This window comes from Pelophylax lessonae (genome assembly GCF_965119305.1).
Source record: "Pelophylax lessonae genome assembly, chromosome: 1".
Lineage (NCBI taxonomy): Eukaryota > Metazoa > Chordata > Amphibia > Anura > Ranidae > Pelophylax > Pelophylax lessonae.
The window spans coordinates 78,937,371-78,955,713 of NC_138768.1; the positions used below are offsets into that span (position 1 = coordinate 78,937,371).

The 18,343-nt window shown below is 45.6% G+C and overlaps 1 protein-coding gene across 1 annotated transcript in view; it reads right to left on the reverse strand.

The window, feature by feature from the left end:
- Positions 1-475: 475 nt before the first annotated feature.
- Positions 476-18,343, reverse strand: part of CPLANE1 (ciliogenesis and planar polarity effector complex subunit 1) — a 383,258-nt gene continuing 365,390 nt past the window's right edge. The window contains exons 53-55 of the mRNA XM_082255738.1: positions 8,773-8,913; positions 8,302-8,435; positions 476-656 (exon numbers count right to left, since the gene is read on the reverse strand). Coding sequence (XP_082111864.1) covers positions 525-656; positions 8,302-8,435; positions 8,773-8,913 — 407 coding nt within the window. The 3' untranslated portion in view covers positions 476-524. The remainder of the gene's footprint in view (positions 657-8,301; positions 8,436-8,772; positions 8,914-18,343) is intronic.

The window sequence follows — 18,343 nt, forward strand, 5'->3', positions numbered from 1 at the left end:
ATAGCCTCCTCTTTTACAGGCTGGGCTTCCTTTACAAATGACTTGTCATAGCATGGTCAATTTAAAGAGCTCTAAAGCAAACTATTTATAATGAAAAACTGCTCAAATAACAAATTACCCCTTCTGTCCTTGTCCTTTTCCTTTCAGCAGAGCAGCAGTTAATATGTGATCTAAGATCTTTTGCATCTACAGCCTCCCCTTCTCTACACTATGCTGTTTTCAGAAGTTTATTAACTCAAATAAAGAAGTTCCTATTGCATCATTGGAGCCAAGCTTTTATTTTCCTTTGGTTCAGCCAGGCTAAGAATGGGATATGGCCACACACAAAGATCAGAATCTCAGCATATGTAGACTGCAGATGGGCGTATGAGATTAGTAAAATTAAAAATGGCATATTCTCACAGAAAGCACGGTTGTTTTTATAAAATGATAATGTTGCTAGAAGAAAACAATTATTTCTTAGCGGAGTCCCTTTATTATTACAATTCTGTGGTAGATGCTGGAAGGCACAGCTCATGCGGCAATTACGTACTCCCCACACTGGCCACCAGATCCTCAATTGCTTTCCAGTCCAGCTTGCTGAGAATGCTGCCAGTGCTATCGGAAGCATTGTCCCGGTTGACATTGTGGGAATTGTCTTCATTGTCCACTGAACCCTGCGTTAGAACACAGATACATAACAGGACACAGCCAATGTACAACAGACACTAATGTCTGCAGGTCACAATACGCGCTTGCTTACAATGCAGAAACAGGACATTATGTTAGTAGATAGGCTAGGCGAACACAGCTGAGACAAGTGTTAGGATGAGGGCAAGTGGTAAATCTCTGTGTCTGTAGAATTCTCCCCTCACTTCCCTGTAGTAGTGACAGGTTGGAGGTCTACCTTGAAGTGTAACACCACCTTTAAGTACCCTTACGCTGATAAATAGCAAAAAACTTTAGTTTTCACCAATGTAGGTTTCCTTTTGTTTCTTTTTTTTCAGTCTTGCAAATCTCCCCATTTGTCCCAATTGGCCAAAAATAATCCTCAGATCTTAATCGAACAGTACAGCACACAAAATTGGAACCTATAGACCATGGGTTGTATATGGCTACCTTTAGGTGATTGAACAGTGAAAAATATAGGTGTATGCTCTAGGGACTGCCCTAGCAAACAACTTCTCCCTCTCAGTAAGGCTCCAGTTTGTTTGCTAGTTTCCTTAGGTATTGGACCTGTTCTCCTCTGGAGAAGTATTTCTATTTTGACACCACTTAAGTTTTCCTCATCTAACTCTTCTACCAATATGTGACTGCTTATTGCCTTGTGCTATCTAGCATTTCTCGGATTGGTTTCCTTTGGGAACCATACGCAGTCCCCACTCTGTGGGGCTGGACTATGATGTTTGCTTCTGGCACTGGATACTGCATCATCACCTTGGCATGACGTGCAACAAGTGAAGGAGGCTGCAGAGTACTATACAGGTTCAGGGACAAAGTCCATTCTATGGTTCCCCAACCTTGAAGACCCATTTGGGCATATGCCCAACCTGATGATAAAGACATGGGCATAAGACAAGTGTGTTACTAACTTTATTGTGCAAATCAAAATTATGTGAAAAATTGTATATATAATATATAAAATAATTGTAAATAATTGGCTCCTAAGGCATTATGCTGAAATTCGTCAAGCGGTGACATCACACACGCAGATGGCATGCTGCTACCTTCTGGTTTGGTGAGAGTTATAATAATCTCCCCCAATCATCTTTATCGATCAATTGGCCAGGTTTTGATGCTTGTGAACAGTTTGGTGCTTTTTAAGCACTTTATTAATGTGAGCTAGTTTTCCCATTGCTTTTAAATATATTTTAATAAAAATATTCTTACTCTAGGAGAAGCAATTTTCTTTTTGGGTTCTCCTCTCAGTTTAGCTGTGAAAGATCGTTAAGCCAAAACTTTGATTTTCACTTTATCTATTGAAGGGCTGCTCTGTATAGTTTATTTTATTTATGCTTATTTGAGCAGCTGCGGCACAGGTTGTATGTATTGATAGCCTGCAGTGTTTTGAAGTGTTGTGTTAACTTTTTGTAGCAACCCTGTATTATTTTCTCCAAGGCTTCAGCAATTGTTGCTCAGGGTGATAGTTGTTCCCTTGCCCCAGAGCAATGTAATTTACTGACACCACTTCCCTGACCTGGCTCGGGCACCCTCCTAGGCACTCCCCCTTCAGCCTATCTGACAAAAGGACATTTCTCTGCCACTGTTTATTAATTTTTTGGAAAAATTTTAGCACCTATAAAACCTTTGGTTTCCAAAGGACTGACCTGTCCTACAGAGAAGGAAAGTTGTGTTTTAGATGTCTGGAATGAGATTGCCTAAAAGAAGGTTACCATTAGGGTTAGGACTCTCATGCAAAGTTGCAGAGTCCAATAACTCCTGGACCAAAAAACTGGACTTTTGACTTACCGTAAAATCCTTTTCTCCAAAGGTCATTGATGGACGCCATAGTCTCTGATGCATATCAGTAGGGTTATGCTGCCCCCTACAGGAGTAGGACACTAGACAGGAAAAAAGTTCTGGCTACGCCTATGGGCAGTCCCAGATGGAACACCCTCTCTCTTCCTGCATAGGATGTCAGTTTTGTATCAAAGCAGTGTCACAGAAGTAAAACCAACCCAACTCAAAATAGAGGGGCAGGCACTGCATCCATCAATGAACTTAAGAGAAAAGGATTTTATGGTAAGTCAAAAATCCAGTTTTCTCTATCGTCCATTGATGGACACAGTCTCTGATGCATATCAGTAGTAATGTCCCAAAGCAGTGCCAAAAAATGAGGGGTGGGAATAGCAGGAAATTAAGTCCCCAAGGCTAAACAGCCAACTAGGCCCACCTGAAAAAAACATGAAACACGCTCAAGGAAGACTAAGAAGCCCCCTTAAACAGCAGCCTGCAAAAGTTTGCGGCCAAAAGAGGCATCTGCAGATGCCAGCACATGCACCTTAAAAAATTTTGTGAAGGTATGAACAGACGACCAGATAGCCGCCTTGCAAACCTGAACCACAGATGGCTGATGGCGAAAAGCCCAGGAAGCACTAAGCGCCTGAGTAGAATGCGTCTTAACAGGGAATGGAGGATCCTAACCCTTAATTGAATAAGCCTGCACCCCTGTCCGTCTGATCCATCTGGAAACAGTCGCAGCAGACACAGGCAGCCCTTTCTTTGGACCATCTGTGAGTACAAAGAGCGAAGCAGACTTCTGAAAAGACTCCATAGTCTCCAAGTACACCCTGATTGTCCGAACCACATCCAGAGTATGCAGTGCAAATTCCCTGAAAACATTCCACGCAGGGAACCGTAACTATTACATCCTGACTAGACAGATTAAAACTGACATGCTATGCAGGAAGAGAGAGGGTGTACCCTCTGGGACTGCCCATAGGTGTAGCCATAACTTTTTTTCTGTCTAGTGTCCTACTCCTGTAGGGGGCAGCATAACCCTACTGATATGCATCAGAAACTGCATCTGTCAATGAACGATAGAGATAGTTTGAATCGGTGACCGGAGAGCTTGAAGTTTCTCCTGTGAAGGAACACTCTGGCCTGTGCTGTGTCCAGAACTAGACCCTGATATTGCAAATGATAAGTTGGTTCCAGTGACAATATGAGTGTTCAGAATCCATCCAAATTGCTGTAATGTCTGCACAAGTGTTCTCTCAACAGGTAGTCACCTAAGTATCCTACAATAGGGAAGTCATGAAAGTGTAGCAGGGTTAAGACTGTGGCCAGCACCTTGGTGAATACCTGAGATGCCAAAGGACAGGGCCTCAAGCTAGTAGTTCAGGGGACCCACAGCAATGTGGGGGAAACACTGATGCACTGAAATGATGGGGATATGAAGGTAAGTGATGTCCATAGAAGCCAGAAAGTCTTTATCTAAAGAAGGTTGGTTATGACAAATTTTGCAGATTCCATGTCTGAACCCAAATTAAGACAATCAGAGCTTTGAGATCCAAGATGGGGCAGAAGCCCCCTCTGAGCTTGAGAACAATGGATGGGTTTGAGTAAAATCCTATAACCATTCTGCTGCAGGAACTGGGGCAATGACACCTTAATCCTGAAAACCGAAGAGGGCTCAATGGGGAACTGTTTATCTGTGTGGTGACAGAAAAGAGGTGAGAAACTGAAAAGGGGGCAGAAAGTTAAACCTCCTGCACCCAAGCATCTGAGATGCAAGCTAAGTGTCCGCAAAGGTTAACAAACATTCCCCTATTCTAGAAATTGGAGGAACCCTTTCATGCCGGGAAAAACTTGTCTAAAGAATTGGCAGACTGAATACTAGACCTTGTGAGTGAACTAGGGGCCAAGCTGAGGTAGAGAGAATGAAAAAAATGAAAGGGATGTTTCTTAACAATCAGAGCGCAGATATTGGGACAGGTTTCTTGGGCTTCTTCTGTTGAGGAAAATGGGTGCCCTTGCCACCAGCAGTCTCTGTGATAATACTATAATGAGCCAGTTGAAAGAGATGTTGCTCCTTGAAGGCCATATGGATTAGACATTTTAAAAAAAGGGTCCAGACCTTTAGCCAAAATTCCCTACACTTACAGTGGGGAAAATAATTATTTGATCCTCTGCAGATTTTGTAAAAGTTTGCCCACTTATAAAGAAATGAACGGTCTATAATTTTTATCATAGGTGTATTTTAAATGATATAGTAGACAATGAGTGCAGCGCTAAATGTGATAAATGAAAGCAAACACATTCAAAAACATGATAATAAAATCATATAAACATATAAAAATATATAAAAGACCTTGACAGTCTCTTAAATAGTTGCATGTGACAAATAAAGTGAAACAACTTAAATGGAAAGTAACTTCAATAAAGTCCCAAAAAGGGTGATGTAAAAGCCATAAACAGTCCCAAAAAGTGAAGGAATGATCCAGGTCAGGAAAAGGTGGTAAAACAATTTTCAAATCCCGTCACCACATGGAACAAATTAAATGAACGCTCACCAGATGATGTGGACCTATAATGTCGTATGACATATAGGTCAAAACAGGCTTCACAGATGAGCTTTAAGATTCCTCCTTAAGGTAACCTTGGATGTTACTCCGGGCGCACAATGAGTGGGAAAGATGGAGGGTGAATCCCTAATTCACCATAACACACAAAGCCAAAAAAGGAAAAGGGCACATAGTGTAAAACTGCTTCAATGACATTCAATGCAATACAGTCAAGACAAAAATGGTCTACAGGGAGATTCTGACGCGTTTCGTCTTAGGAGATGTTCTCAAAGGATATTGCTCCTAGAGCAATATCCTTTCATTTATCACATTTAGCGCTGCACTCATTGTCTACTATATATATTTTTGCAACCTGTATTTTCAGTTGTTTAGTAAAGCTGGCTGCTTTACCCTTATTTGGTTAGCGCGATTTTACACTTTTTTCCGTATTTTAAATGATAAAGATAGAATATCAACGAAAAATCCAGAAAAAACACACGATACAAATTAAGTTGCAGTTCACATGACATGACTATGGACTTGGTGGAGAAACCCTTGTTGGCAAGCACAGAGGTAAGACATTTCTTGCAGCTTGTTAACAAATTTGCACACATCTCAGGAGGTATTTTGGTCCACTCTTCTTTACAGATCTTCTCGAAATCCTTATGGTTTCTTCTTGGCAACTCAAAGTTTTAGCTCCCTTGATAAATTTTCTATAGGATTAAGGTCTGGCGACTGGTTAGGCCACTTCATGACCTTAATGTGCTTCTTATTGAGCCACTCCTTTGTTTCCTTGGTGGTAAGTTTTGGGTCATTTTCCTGCTGGAAGACCCATTCACGACCCATATTCAGTGTTCTGGCTGAGGGAAGAAGGTTCTCATCCAAGATTTTACAATACATGGCCACAGCAAGTCGAGTAATGCCAAAGAGCTCAATTTTGGTGTCATCTGAACACAGCTCTTTCTCCCTATCCTTCCCTGAATCATTTAGATGTTTAGTGAAAAACTTCAGAGGGGCCTGTACATGTGCCTTCTTGAGGAGGGAGGACCTTGCAAGCACATGGTGGCGTATTGTGTTACCAATGGTTTGTTTGGTGACTGTGGTCCCAACTACCTTGAGATCATTCACATGCTCATCCCGTGTAGTTCTGGGCTGATCCCCCACTTTTCTCATGATCATCCTTATTCCATGAGGGGAAATCTTGCATGGAGCTCCAGACCGAGGGCGATTGATGGTTATTTTGTATTTCATTAATTTACGAATAATTGCTCCAACAGTTGTCTCCTTCTCACCAAGCTTCTTGCTGGTGGTCTTGTAGCCCCCGTTCCAGCCTTGTGCAGGTCTATAATGTTGCCCCTGAAGTCCTTTGACAGCTCTTTGGTCTTGCCCATGACCATGAGGTTTGAATGGAAGAAAGATTCTGTGGACAGGTGTCTCTTATGCACAACGAGTTGTCGTTAGGAGCACCTTCCTCAATTGACAGGACCAACCTATATACCATATGAGCACATACTGCAGCCGGTATCAGGACAATATCCCCCCGGAAAACATCCCCCTGGACATAATCCCCCCGGGACAACACCCCCCGGGCAATATCCCCCCGGAAAACATCCCCCTGGACATAGGGTTAGGGTTAGAGGGGGGATATTGTCTAGGGGGATATTGTCTGGGGGGATATTGTCCAGGGGGGATATTGTCCAGGGGGGATATTGTCCGGGAGGATATTGTGCTAGAATCCTGCAGCCAGTATGTAAGTGCCAGAATTATTGTTGTTTTGTAGGGGATCAAATACTTATTTTACTCACTGAACTGCAACTCAATTTATAACATTTGTATCATGTGTTTCTTCTGGCTTTTTGGTTGATATTCTGCCTTTATCATTTAAAATACAAGTATAATAACAATTCTAGACCCTTCATTTCTTTGTAAGTGGGCAAACTTACAAAATCTGCAGGGGATCAAATAATTATTTTCACCACTGTATATACTGACACAAGACACGTGGGAAATGCGATGAGAGGCTACCAGTTAACTGCCATAGCTGAATTTAAAGAACAGGACAAGCCCAAGAGAACAGAGCTTTAGAAAGGGCTTCCAATAGGTTATTGGTTGGGTGTTTGAAGACAGGTGCGCCATCCGTTGGAATACTAGGCATCTTGTCAGGACAAGACATGGCTAAATTCACAGTGGGAATGGGCCACTTCTGTACAAAATCCTCACCAAATCGATACAAGGCTAATATGTCGGGGGGGGGGGGGGGGGGAGATTGTTGTTGGAAAAGTGAGCGCAAATTGGAAAGTCTTTGCAGCATTAGGAGTTTTAAATGACCCAAGGCTAGAGACAGCACAGGTAGAAACTGTTAAAAACAGGTAAAAGACTTCATCAATAATGATCATCATTAATTTGGGAGTAATAGCAGTAACCTGCGACTGCTGAGGGGTAAGCGCATCAGTCAAGAACTGAAGTGACAAAGAATTACAGTCTGCAACAGACAGTTTGGAAGCCATATAACTGCAGGCAAATCAGATCTGCAGGAGAGAGCATGGGAGCATGCTTGTGACCTCTGCAATCAGAGATGGCTAATAGCTGGGTGATTTGGGCTCAGCCAAAAGGGCAATGCAGCCACACCCAACAGAGAAAATTAGATCTCAGAACACGTAACAGACTCCAAGAGTAGAGGGCAACATGACTCTAAGCTGCAGACATTGGCAGTGTCAGTAGGTGTGCTGTAAGCAGCTCTTGAAGGCAGGTAGGCAAGATTAAAGACAAGGCCTCAGGAACTGTTTAAACCCAGACAGCTAGTAGCAGGTGAGGGTTGGATTGCCACAGATGCCAAAAAACACAGAACACAGTAGGCAAGCGGCAGGAATAAACTAAAGTTCCATGTGGCTCTTGAAAACGGGTGCAGCAACAGGGAGATGCTGTTTTGATGCCATAAAGCAGAAAAGGGTGCACAAGCGACACTCCACCCAGTGATAGAAAAAAACCTGATGAATGCTGGTAGTACGAGGAGTTAGCTTGGGCTGGCAGTTTGTTTGTCAGTGTCTAATCCATTAGTATATGTCAGTATGACATGAAGGTTTAGGACTTCATGTGTGCCTCAAAGAATAAGAAATAAAATAAAACTGATGTTAATTGAGAGGACTTTCACATAGCAATCATATCGTCTAGTGTGGCAACTGTGTTTGCTTCCTTAAACTGCGATTTAACTTTTTCCATCTCTCAGAGAAAGCCACAAACCAAAGTAAAATGCCAGCAACCGTTATATATCTTCAGCTAGTGAACCCAGGACAGACTCATTTGCAGTGTTATATACCTTAGAGATAATGGAGTTTTGGCTGCTGTATAATATTCTGTGAATCTCATCAGGAAGCTCCCAAGGGCTCACAATATCCCGGTCATATTCCTCCTGTACTGGCGACTGTGGACTTGTAGCCTTACTGCTCCTATCTGTATAGTACAAGTGATAAGACCAACATAGATAATTGTTTATTTTATCCTTTATATAGTATAACACAGTATGCAGTACTTTGCAGCCTATATACAGCTATCCACATCAGTGATTAGGATAAAATGTAGGTATGTAGAGGTTAAGTTAAGAATAACTTTTTGTGCTCTGAGCCTTCCTGAGCGGGAAGATAGATAGATTCAGAGAGGGAGAGAGTCAGAAATAGAAAGCAAGATAGACTTAGATAAATAAAGAAAGATAGACAGATAGATACACTTACATTGAAATACTGTGCAATCAACTCAAAATATAATCCAATTAATCACTTTCAGCCTTTACCTTGGTGGTGTCGTTTAAGCAGCTTTGTCGTGGTTTTAGGAATGGATTTTTTAGTTTTACTATTGACGTTAGTCCTGCTTCTTCCAGTGAGCATCCCCCGGCGAGTGATCTGAGAGATGCGGTCTCCTGGTAAGGTTGGATCTGAAGGAAGGTAAAGGGTAAACAATGCTATTTCTTGTTTGTAATAACTGTTCATATGGCCAGTACCTGGGGGTAAGGGAAGGTCAGCAATCAGGTAGCATTTCTAAGATATATCTAAAATTGTCTGTTGCATAAAATCTCAAAACAAAATGAGGTAACTCAGTTACAGTAGTAGGATGCAAGGATGTTATTTTAACCCCCCCCCCCCCAAAAAAAAAAATTGGATTTTTGACTTACCTTAAAATACATTTCTCTGGTGTTCATTGACCGACACAGCTCCTTATATTCTTAACAATTGGGTTATACTGCCCCCTACAGGAGTATGACACTAGGCAGAAAAAAAGTCTGGCTACGCCCATGGGAAGTCCCAGGGGGTATACTTCCTCTCTCTGCTATAGGCACTACAGGTTACAAGCAGTGTCAGAAGAATTACAACTCCACAGAGGGGCGGGTGCTATGTCTGTCAATGAACATCAGAGAAACGGATTTTACAGGAGTTAAAAATCCCATTTTCTCTTTTGTTCATTGACAGACACAGCTCCTGATATTCTGAACCATTGGAACATACCAAAGCACTGTAAAACATGAGGCTAAACTATATCCAACCAGGTAAACAGGAGCTCAACCAAAACAACTGAAGCCCACCTGAAAAAAAACAATACACCCTCAAAGAGGATCAGGTGCTCTAAACAGCAGCCTGCAAAACCTTGCAGCCAAAAGAAGCATCCGCAGATGCCAACGCATCCACTTTATAGAACTTTGTGAAAGTGTGCACCAACGATCAGGCGGCCGCCTTGCAAACCTGCATCACTGACATCTGATGACGGAAGGCCCAGGAGGCACTAAGTGCCGTAGTAGAGTGCGCCTTGACAGGGAAAGGAGGAACCTGATCCCTGAAGGAATAGGCCTAAAAATGGATTTTTGTAAAATCTTACCGTAAAATCCTTTTCTCTTAGCTCATTGACAGACGTAGTCCTCGGTGATACACCACCTTCGGGTTATGTTGCCTCCACAGGAGCAGGACTAGACAGGAAATTAAAAAGCTCTGGCCACACCCCAGGGGCAGTCCCAGAGGGTATATCCTCTCTCTCTCTGCCTCAGCAAATCAGTTATGTGAAAAAGCAGTCTTTAGAGATTTTAACCCAACTCAAAAAACAGAGGGGCGGGGACTACGTCTGTCAATGAGCTAAGAGAAAAGGATTTTACGGTAAGATTTTACAAAAATCCATTTTTCTCTAGCGCTCATTGACAGACGTAGTCCTCGGTGATACACCACCTTCGGGACGTCCCAGAGCAGTATCACAACTGAGGGGTGGGAAAATGGAAATCAAATCCCAATCTAGAAGGCCCAACCGGTGCCAACTAGAAGTTTACAATGCTCATCCTTAATGATGAGACTCAACAAAAAAAAGAGAAAAAATTTTTTTTTTTTTTTTTTCAAACAGAAAAAACCCTCGAGGTAGACCACCGGTCTCCTCAAATTGCGGCCTGCAAAACCTTGCGGCCAAATGAGGCATCCGCCGATGCCGTCACATCAATTTTATAGAACTTTGTAAAGGTATGTACCGACGACCAGGTGGCCGCCTTACATACCTGGACCACTGACGCCTGATGGCGAAAGGCCCAGGAAGTACTGAGCGCTCGAGTGGAGTGCGCCCTAACAGGGAACGGAGGACTCTGACCCTTAATAGAATAAGCCTGTACCACCGTTTGTCTAATCCATTTGGCAATGGTCGCGGCAGATGCAGGCAAACCCTTTCTGGGGCCATCCGTGATCACAAAAAGTGAATCCGTCTTACGGAATGATTCCGTAGCTTTCAGGTATACCCTGATTGCCCGAACCACATCTAAGGAATGCAACGCATGTTCCCGATGATGCTTGGGCTGAGGACACAAGGAAGGTAGTACAATATCTTCATTCAGATGAAAATCTGAAACCACCTTGGGAAGAAAAGATGGCTTAGGATGAAGTACTACCTTATCCCTATGAATCACTAGGTATGGTGACTGGCATGATAATGCAGCCAGTTCTGACACCCTGCAAGCAGAAGTAATAGCCACCAAGAAGGCCACCTTCTGGGATAAAGTAAGCAAGGGAATCTCCCTGATGTTTTCAAAGGGAGGTTTCTGTAGAACCGACAAAACCAAATTAAGATCCCAAGGCGGTAAGGGCGCGCGGACTGGAGGAGCCAGGTGCCGCACCCCCTGGATGAAATTCCGCACCAAGGATTTGGTAGCTAAAGGCTTCTGAAAGAAGATTGCTAATGCTGAAACTTGACCCTTGATGGTGCTCAAGGCTAGCTTCTGCTCAACCCCTTGTTGCAAAAAGGCCAATATTCGAGACACCGAATAGGTACGTGGAGGAAATCCTAAAGATTCGCACCACGCAATATAAGTTTTCCATGTGTGATAATAGACTTTGCTGGAAGTCGCTTTCCTTGCTTTAATAAGGGTAGGAATGACTGAAGCTGACAAACCTCTGTCCTTCAGTACTTGGGTCTCAATGGCCAGGCCATTAAACCCAGCGACTGTAAAGCATGATGGTAAATTGGTCCTTGAGACCACAGACACTCCCTGAGACGAAGTTCCCACGGAACGTGTACGACTAACATGTCCAAGTCGGCCAGGCCGGCTTGAGGAGGCCAGCCTAGAATTTCTAGGACCGTGGGCGCTGATTGAATCTGAACCAGGCGTCCCTAGAGGTATCTGGCCCCGACCATCCGAGAAAGTCTGGTCGTTTTCTGTTCCCACACATTTATCAGATACCTGATAGTTATCAGGAAAGGTGATCTTTTCTGGTTGAACCTCAGGGACCGAAGTCACCCGACTAGAGGCTACTTGGCCTATCTGGTCAACCAGATCCGATTCCTGTGAGGTATCGGGACTAATCTTGGGAAAAGGTAAAGGAAAAGATCTATTCAGGGAACGGTAACTACCGCTTCCTGTAGTACTTAAATGTTGGAAGGGAAGAATCGCACCGGTAGTAGTGGTTGATGCTCGATCTAATGTCCTGAATACCGGTGAAAACGTCCCCCCACCCTGAAACCGGGTGGGGGCGCACCTTCAGGCTGTGTACTCCTTTGCTTCGGGTTTGGCTGGGTTGGTCCCCTTCTTGAACCCTCCTGGAGGAGTCTTGCCTTTCCCGCTAGTACCAGCCGGGCGCCCTTTATGGGCGGTAAAGAAAGGTCCTCGCTTGTTGCGAGGTCCCTTAGCTTTAGCAGCCTGTGGCAAAAAAGTGCTCTTGCCCCCAGTGGCATCCTTAATGATTTCATCTAGGTTGGCCCCAAATAGACGATTCCCCTGAAAGGGGAGATTTGTCAAGGTCTTTTTGGAACCTAGGTCAGCTGACCAGCATTTTAACCACAGCACACGTCTGAGGATCACCGCTGTCTTAGATGCATGCCCTAATAAGGGAGTAGTGTCCAAGGCTGCGTCACAGATAAACTGTAGCCCTTGTATAATCTGTTCCATCAAATCAGATGTCTCCTGGGGAATATCTTTTCCCCTAAGTTCTTGGCGTACCATTTTCGCCCATTCCGTAAGTGTCTGGGAAACTAGACCAATAACAATTACTGGTCTAAAAGCTGACCCTATCAGAGAGAAGATGGTGCGGGACTCTGCTTCCATCTTTCGATCCACCGGATCCTTAAAGGACGAAGTGTCCTCCACTGGAATAACCGTGGCTTTATTCAGCCTGGAAATAGGCGGATCCACGACTGGTGGTACCGTCCATTTCTTAATGATGGATTCCTCAAACGGATAGCGTCTAGCAATACGCTTGGAAATAGTAAAGGTACGTTTAGAATGCTCCCATTCTCCTTTAATCTGATTACCGAAACATTTAGGTACAGGAAAAGCCTTCATCGTCTTGATGGGCTTATTAGTACCAAAAGGAATCTCTGTTTCAGTTGCCTCTGCCGGTAAAGCCTCAAGTTTTAAGGTTTCCTGCACTGCCACAACTAGTGCGTCCACCAATGCTTCTTCCTGAATAATAGCAGGAGAAGAAGCGTCCTCCTCACTGTCTGAGGGGGCTTTACCTGGGATAACAGCCCTTGCAGAGGAACCTGCAATTGCCGTGACCACCTCTGAATCTGAGTCAGAGGTGTCAGATGGTATAGGGGTAGGCGGGGGTCGCTTCCTTGACCCCCGTCCCTGACAGGCCGCCTCCACCCGAGCCACCATAGACTCCAAAATTGCTGTAAATGACTCTATACTCTGTGCACCGGCGGGTCCCGTGGCCCCCTCGAGGGAAACAGGTGGGGGAATATGTGTGGCAGGGTCCATGATAATTCCAGTTACTTCCTGGATAATATAATTCAAAAATAAAACTTTTCTTTTTTTTTTTTTCGACCCCCAGCGCCACAAAAGCCCCTTAGTGTTACCTGCTAGGGATCCCTATCGATCGAGAGAGAGAGAGAGATAGACCCCCAGGCTCACCACTTGATGCTCAGAGTTTAACTGCAACAGGTTACAGCGCTGTCTTGACAAACAGGAAGTCTTTTGGCTGGCTGCCCAGGAAAAAAGGAGGCGGCTCCGCCCCTCTGTACGCCTTCCGGCGCCTCCCCCAAGCTCCACGAGGTGTTTGGATCACCTCAAACATGGCCGCCCCCATGCTGGAGACACGAGGCTACGCCAAAATGGCGGCTCGTGCGATCCAGCAAAAAAAATGGCGGCGGCCCGTACTGAATAGCGGTGTGCTGCAGGGCACACAACACTCTCTCTGCATGGGGATATGGCGTGGTTGGCGGTACCGGCCCTGGCGGACCGCATGGCCGTTCGGGAGGCCTGCTAATAGCTGGAGATCTGATTAGGAAGGCAGTCTACATGTCCGTGGCTTCTGACTGGTAGGTAGCTTATTCTTAACCCATAAGATTCCCAGAATGCCACAGATTACATCTTTAAAACATGTATACAATTAGATAGTTAGCTCCCAAACCAAGCCTCCTGGCTTTTTGCACACATAAAATCACACTCAAAGTAGGAGGATCTGTGTCATGTTGTAGGATAGAAAGGGACTCTATCTTACCATACAGAGAGGGGCCCGCGTTCACCACAAAACCCGTCAGGGGGAAAGGGGGAACATACTACTCACCATACCGGAACCAGGCGGGCACCAACTCCTGACAGTACCCCTCTCCACCGGGGCGGGAGGGCTGTCGACCGATACGGACGCCGTGACTCATGGTCTTTGGCGTTTCAGCGAGACGTTTAACTCGCGTGGACAGTCCTTTAATGGGACTTTGTCGCGGCCGACCCAGCGCGGAGCTATGGCCTGCACGCGCTCGTAGGCTGAACTGGGGTGACCACCAGATCTCAACATCCAGCCCGTCGCCCAGTTCAGCTTTCTTGCTTGAAGATCTCACAGGAACACTGGAGAAAAAAAGCTGTCTAAAAAATCCTTTAAGAAAAAATTCTTGCCAGGACCTAAGATCCCAGCAAGGTATCTAGGTCCTTACTCCTAACTAGACAGAAAATAACTGATTTGCTGAGGCAGAGAGAGAGAGGATATACCCTCTGGGACTGCCCCTGGGGTGTGGCCAGAGCTTTTTAATTTCCTGTCTAGTCCTGCTCCTGTGGAGGCAACATAACCCGAAGGTGGTGTATCACCGAGGACTACGTCTGTCAATGAGCGCTAGAGAAAACCCCGTTTGTCTGATCCATCTGGAAATTGTCGCAGAGGAAGCAGACAGCCCTTTACGAGGCCTATCAGTGAGCACAAATATAGAGTCTGACTTCCTGAAAGACTCCGTAGCTGTCAGGTACACCCTAATTGCCCAGACCACATCCAAGGCATGCAAAGCAATTTTCTTCTGATGTTTAGGCATGGGACACAGGGAAGGCAACTCAATGTCTTCATTCAAATGAAAATCAGAGACAACCTTTGGAAGGAACGACGGACAGGGGCGAAGAACCACCTTATTATCTCTGTGAATCACCAGGTAAGGTGAACAACAGGATAATGCCGCCCGTTCCGACACCCTGCGCACAGAGGTGATAGCCATCAAAAAGGCCACCTTCTGGGACAGCGTAAGCAGAGGAATCTCCCAAAAGATTCTCAAAAGGAGGCTTCTGGAGGACCAAAAGCACCAAATTGAGGTCCCAAGGCAGCAACGGAGCCCACACTGGAGGTACCCAATGTCGGACACCCTGAAGAAAGGTAAGCACCAGGGAGTGTGCTGCCAAAAGTCATTGGAAGAAGACCGCCAAAGCCAACACCTGGCCCTTCATGGTACTAAAGGCCAGTTTCTGTTCAACCCCCGTTAAAGGAAGGTCAAGATCCGAGCCACCAAGAAGGAGCGAGGATGAAACCCAAAGAGACTCACACCATGCAACGTACGTCTTCCGCGTATGAAGGTAGATCTTCCTAGAAGTAGATTTCCTAGCTTTCAACAGTGTAGGAATAAACGACTCAGATAAACCCCTTTCTGTTGAGCCGAGATCCACCTAGGGGGTGCCCAACCTGAGACACAACTGATGGAACAGCTACGGATGAAGGGACCACTCTCCCCTTGGTCCAACGCCTGCCGACTGAACTAATCCACCTGCCAGTTTTCCTCTTCAGGAATGTGTATGGCGGAGAGTGCTGGATTGAACTGTTCTGCCCACCTTAGAATGCCGGCTACCTCCACAGCTGCCAGAACACTTCTTGTGCCCCCTTGGTGATTGACCTAAGCCACGGCTGTGGCATTGTCTGATTGAATGCGCACTGGACAACCCTGAAGACGATCCGTCCAATGGTCCAGACACGGTCTGATCACTCGGAGTTCCAAGACATTGATCAGTAGCCTGGACTCTTCCAGCGTCCAGATCCCCTGAGCAGAATGCTTGCCGATGATGCCTCCCCAGCCGGGCAGGCTGGCATCCGTGGTGACCACTGTCCAGTACAAGGGGAGGAAGGATTTGCCCATCTGAAGCGTGGGAGAACGAAGCCACCATATCAGGGACTCCTTTGTTCCCTGACTCAGCCGGATCTGATTGTCCAGAGTCTTGTCCCATTTGGCCAGAATCTCCCTTTGCAGGGACCTCGTGTGGAACTGTGCAAATGGATTCGCCTCGAAGGTAGACACCATCAGGCCCAGCACCCCGCATGCAAGTCAGGAGGGATGACCACCTACTGGACAGCAGGAGACGAATTGCAGCCTACAATTTCTGGAGATTGTCCAGAGGAAGGAGCATTCTGGCTAAGGCCAAGTCCAGAGTAAGGCCCAGATAGTCCAGCTTTGTGAACGGAACCAGAGCAGACTTCTGAAAATTCAGAATCCAGCATAGTTTTTATTGTGATCTCCAGGTTTTCCACCAGTGCAGGAGGAGACTCCACTTGCAGGAGGAGATCGCCCAAGTAGCCCAGTACTGCGATCACCCATTGGCATAACAAGGCTAGCACCGGGGCCAACACTTTTGTGAAGACTCGTGTAGCAGAGGTCAGACCAAAGGGTAATGCCAGGGCCTTTAATATTGATTGGACCCTGGGCAAACATTTTCTTGGGCCCCACCCCAGCGCCAACCGCTATCCCCCCCCACCCCAGGGCCAACCGCTACCCCCCCCCCCCCCCCCCCGAGTCCCCAGAATGCAATTTCGCTCTCCGTCTGGTCTGAGGCATACAGTAAATGTCAGATAGACTCAACATTAGTTTGTAGATCAGGCAGCAGTTGCGATTGGTTTCAGAGGTTACAGCACACACACGGCTCATTGATTAGTTGCTAGAGATTACAGCACAACATTTCTGCTCACTGGCTGGTTGCTAAAGGATACTGCACATCCTTACCACTCACCTATTAATTGCTAGAGGTTACTGCTCATCATTAACGCTCATCCATTGGTTGCTAGAAGTTATGAACATCCTTACTGCTTACTGATTGGTTGCTAGAGGCTACTGCACACCCATTGGTTGCTAGAGGTTACTGCACATCTTTATTGCTCCCTCTCACAGATTGGTTGCTAGAGGTTACTGCCCATCATTACCTTATGCTGATTGGTTGCTAGAGGTTACATAATTATTGCTCAGCTATTGTTTGCTAGAGTTTACTGCAAAACCTTACTGCTCCCACTCACTGATTGTTTGCTAGAGGTTACTGCACACAATTAACGCTCACTGATTGGTTCCTAAAGGTTAATTCACATAATTACTGCTAACCTATTGGTTGCTAGAGGTTACTGCACATCATTTCCTCTCCCTGATCGGCTGCTAGTGGTTACAGCACATCATTATTGCTCACCCATTGGTTGCTAGAGGTTATGGCAAAACCTTACTGCTCCTGCTCACTGTTTGGTTGCTAGAGGTTACTGCACATCAATACTGCTCACTGATTGGTTGCTACAGGTTACTGCTCATTATTACCACTCACGGATTGGTTGCTAGAGGTTACTGCACATCATTAGTGCTCTCTGATTGGTTGCTGGAGATTACCGCACATCATTAATGTTAACTGATTGATTGCTAGATGGATTATGCTACAAACTCACACAGCAGTCCCTTTGCCAGACTAGAAGTGTTGTCTTCGCACTGCAGCAGAATTTAACATGTGGCAGAAAAGATGAGGTTAATGAAGTCAACCAGGATTACGTTCAAAACGATAACAGAATTTTTGTAAAATCTTAAAACCGTAAAATTCCTTTCTCTGAGTCCTCCGACAGTCGCCGCCCACTCATACAGTCTTCACCAAGGGAGCAATTGTTTGGATGTTGGGCCTCACAACAATGATAGGACCCAAGGCAGTTGCCCCTATTTGCCCCTCCTTAAAGATGGCCCTGGGTAACGCCATAAACTGATAATGCTCCTCTCCCACAGCAAAGCGGAGGAAGCGCAGGTGACTGGCACATATTGGAATGTGAAGGTAGATATCCTTGATGTTGATTGATGCCACCACCGTGCGAGTGGACACCATTCTAAACTTCTGCACCCGCACAAAGCAGTTCAGCGCCTTGAGGTCCAGTATTGGACGCACTTTGCCTTCCTTCCTGGGAACTGTAAACCGGTTTGAGTAAAAACCCTGAAAACGTTCCGAGTGTCGGAACCGGGACAATCACCCCTTCTAGTAACAGGTCTTGTACGGCCTCAAACAGACCCTGTAAGCGGTCTGGGGACAGGCGCAAGTTGGAAGGAAATAACCTTGCAGGAGGACAGGAGCGAAACTCGATCTTGTAGCCGAACCGAATGAATTTGTGGACCCACTTGTATTGCACCAGGGAAGTCTTCGGGTCCAGACCCCAGCGAAGACATCACCCCACCCCTGATACGGGTGAGCGCACCTTCATGCTGAAGGAGCCTTGTCCGTGGGTCTGGAGAAGCCCGACCAGGTTAATTTGGATCCTCCAAAGGAGGCCCTGAAAGGCTTTGAGCCCTTGTCGACCCTGAGGGTTAAAAAAAATAAATAAACTTTTTATGAGCCGAGAACGAAGGTCCACGTCTACGACGAGGTTCCTTGCCCT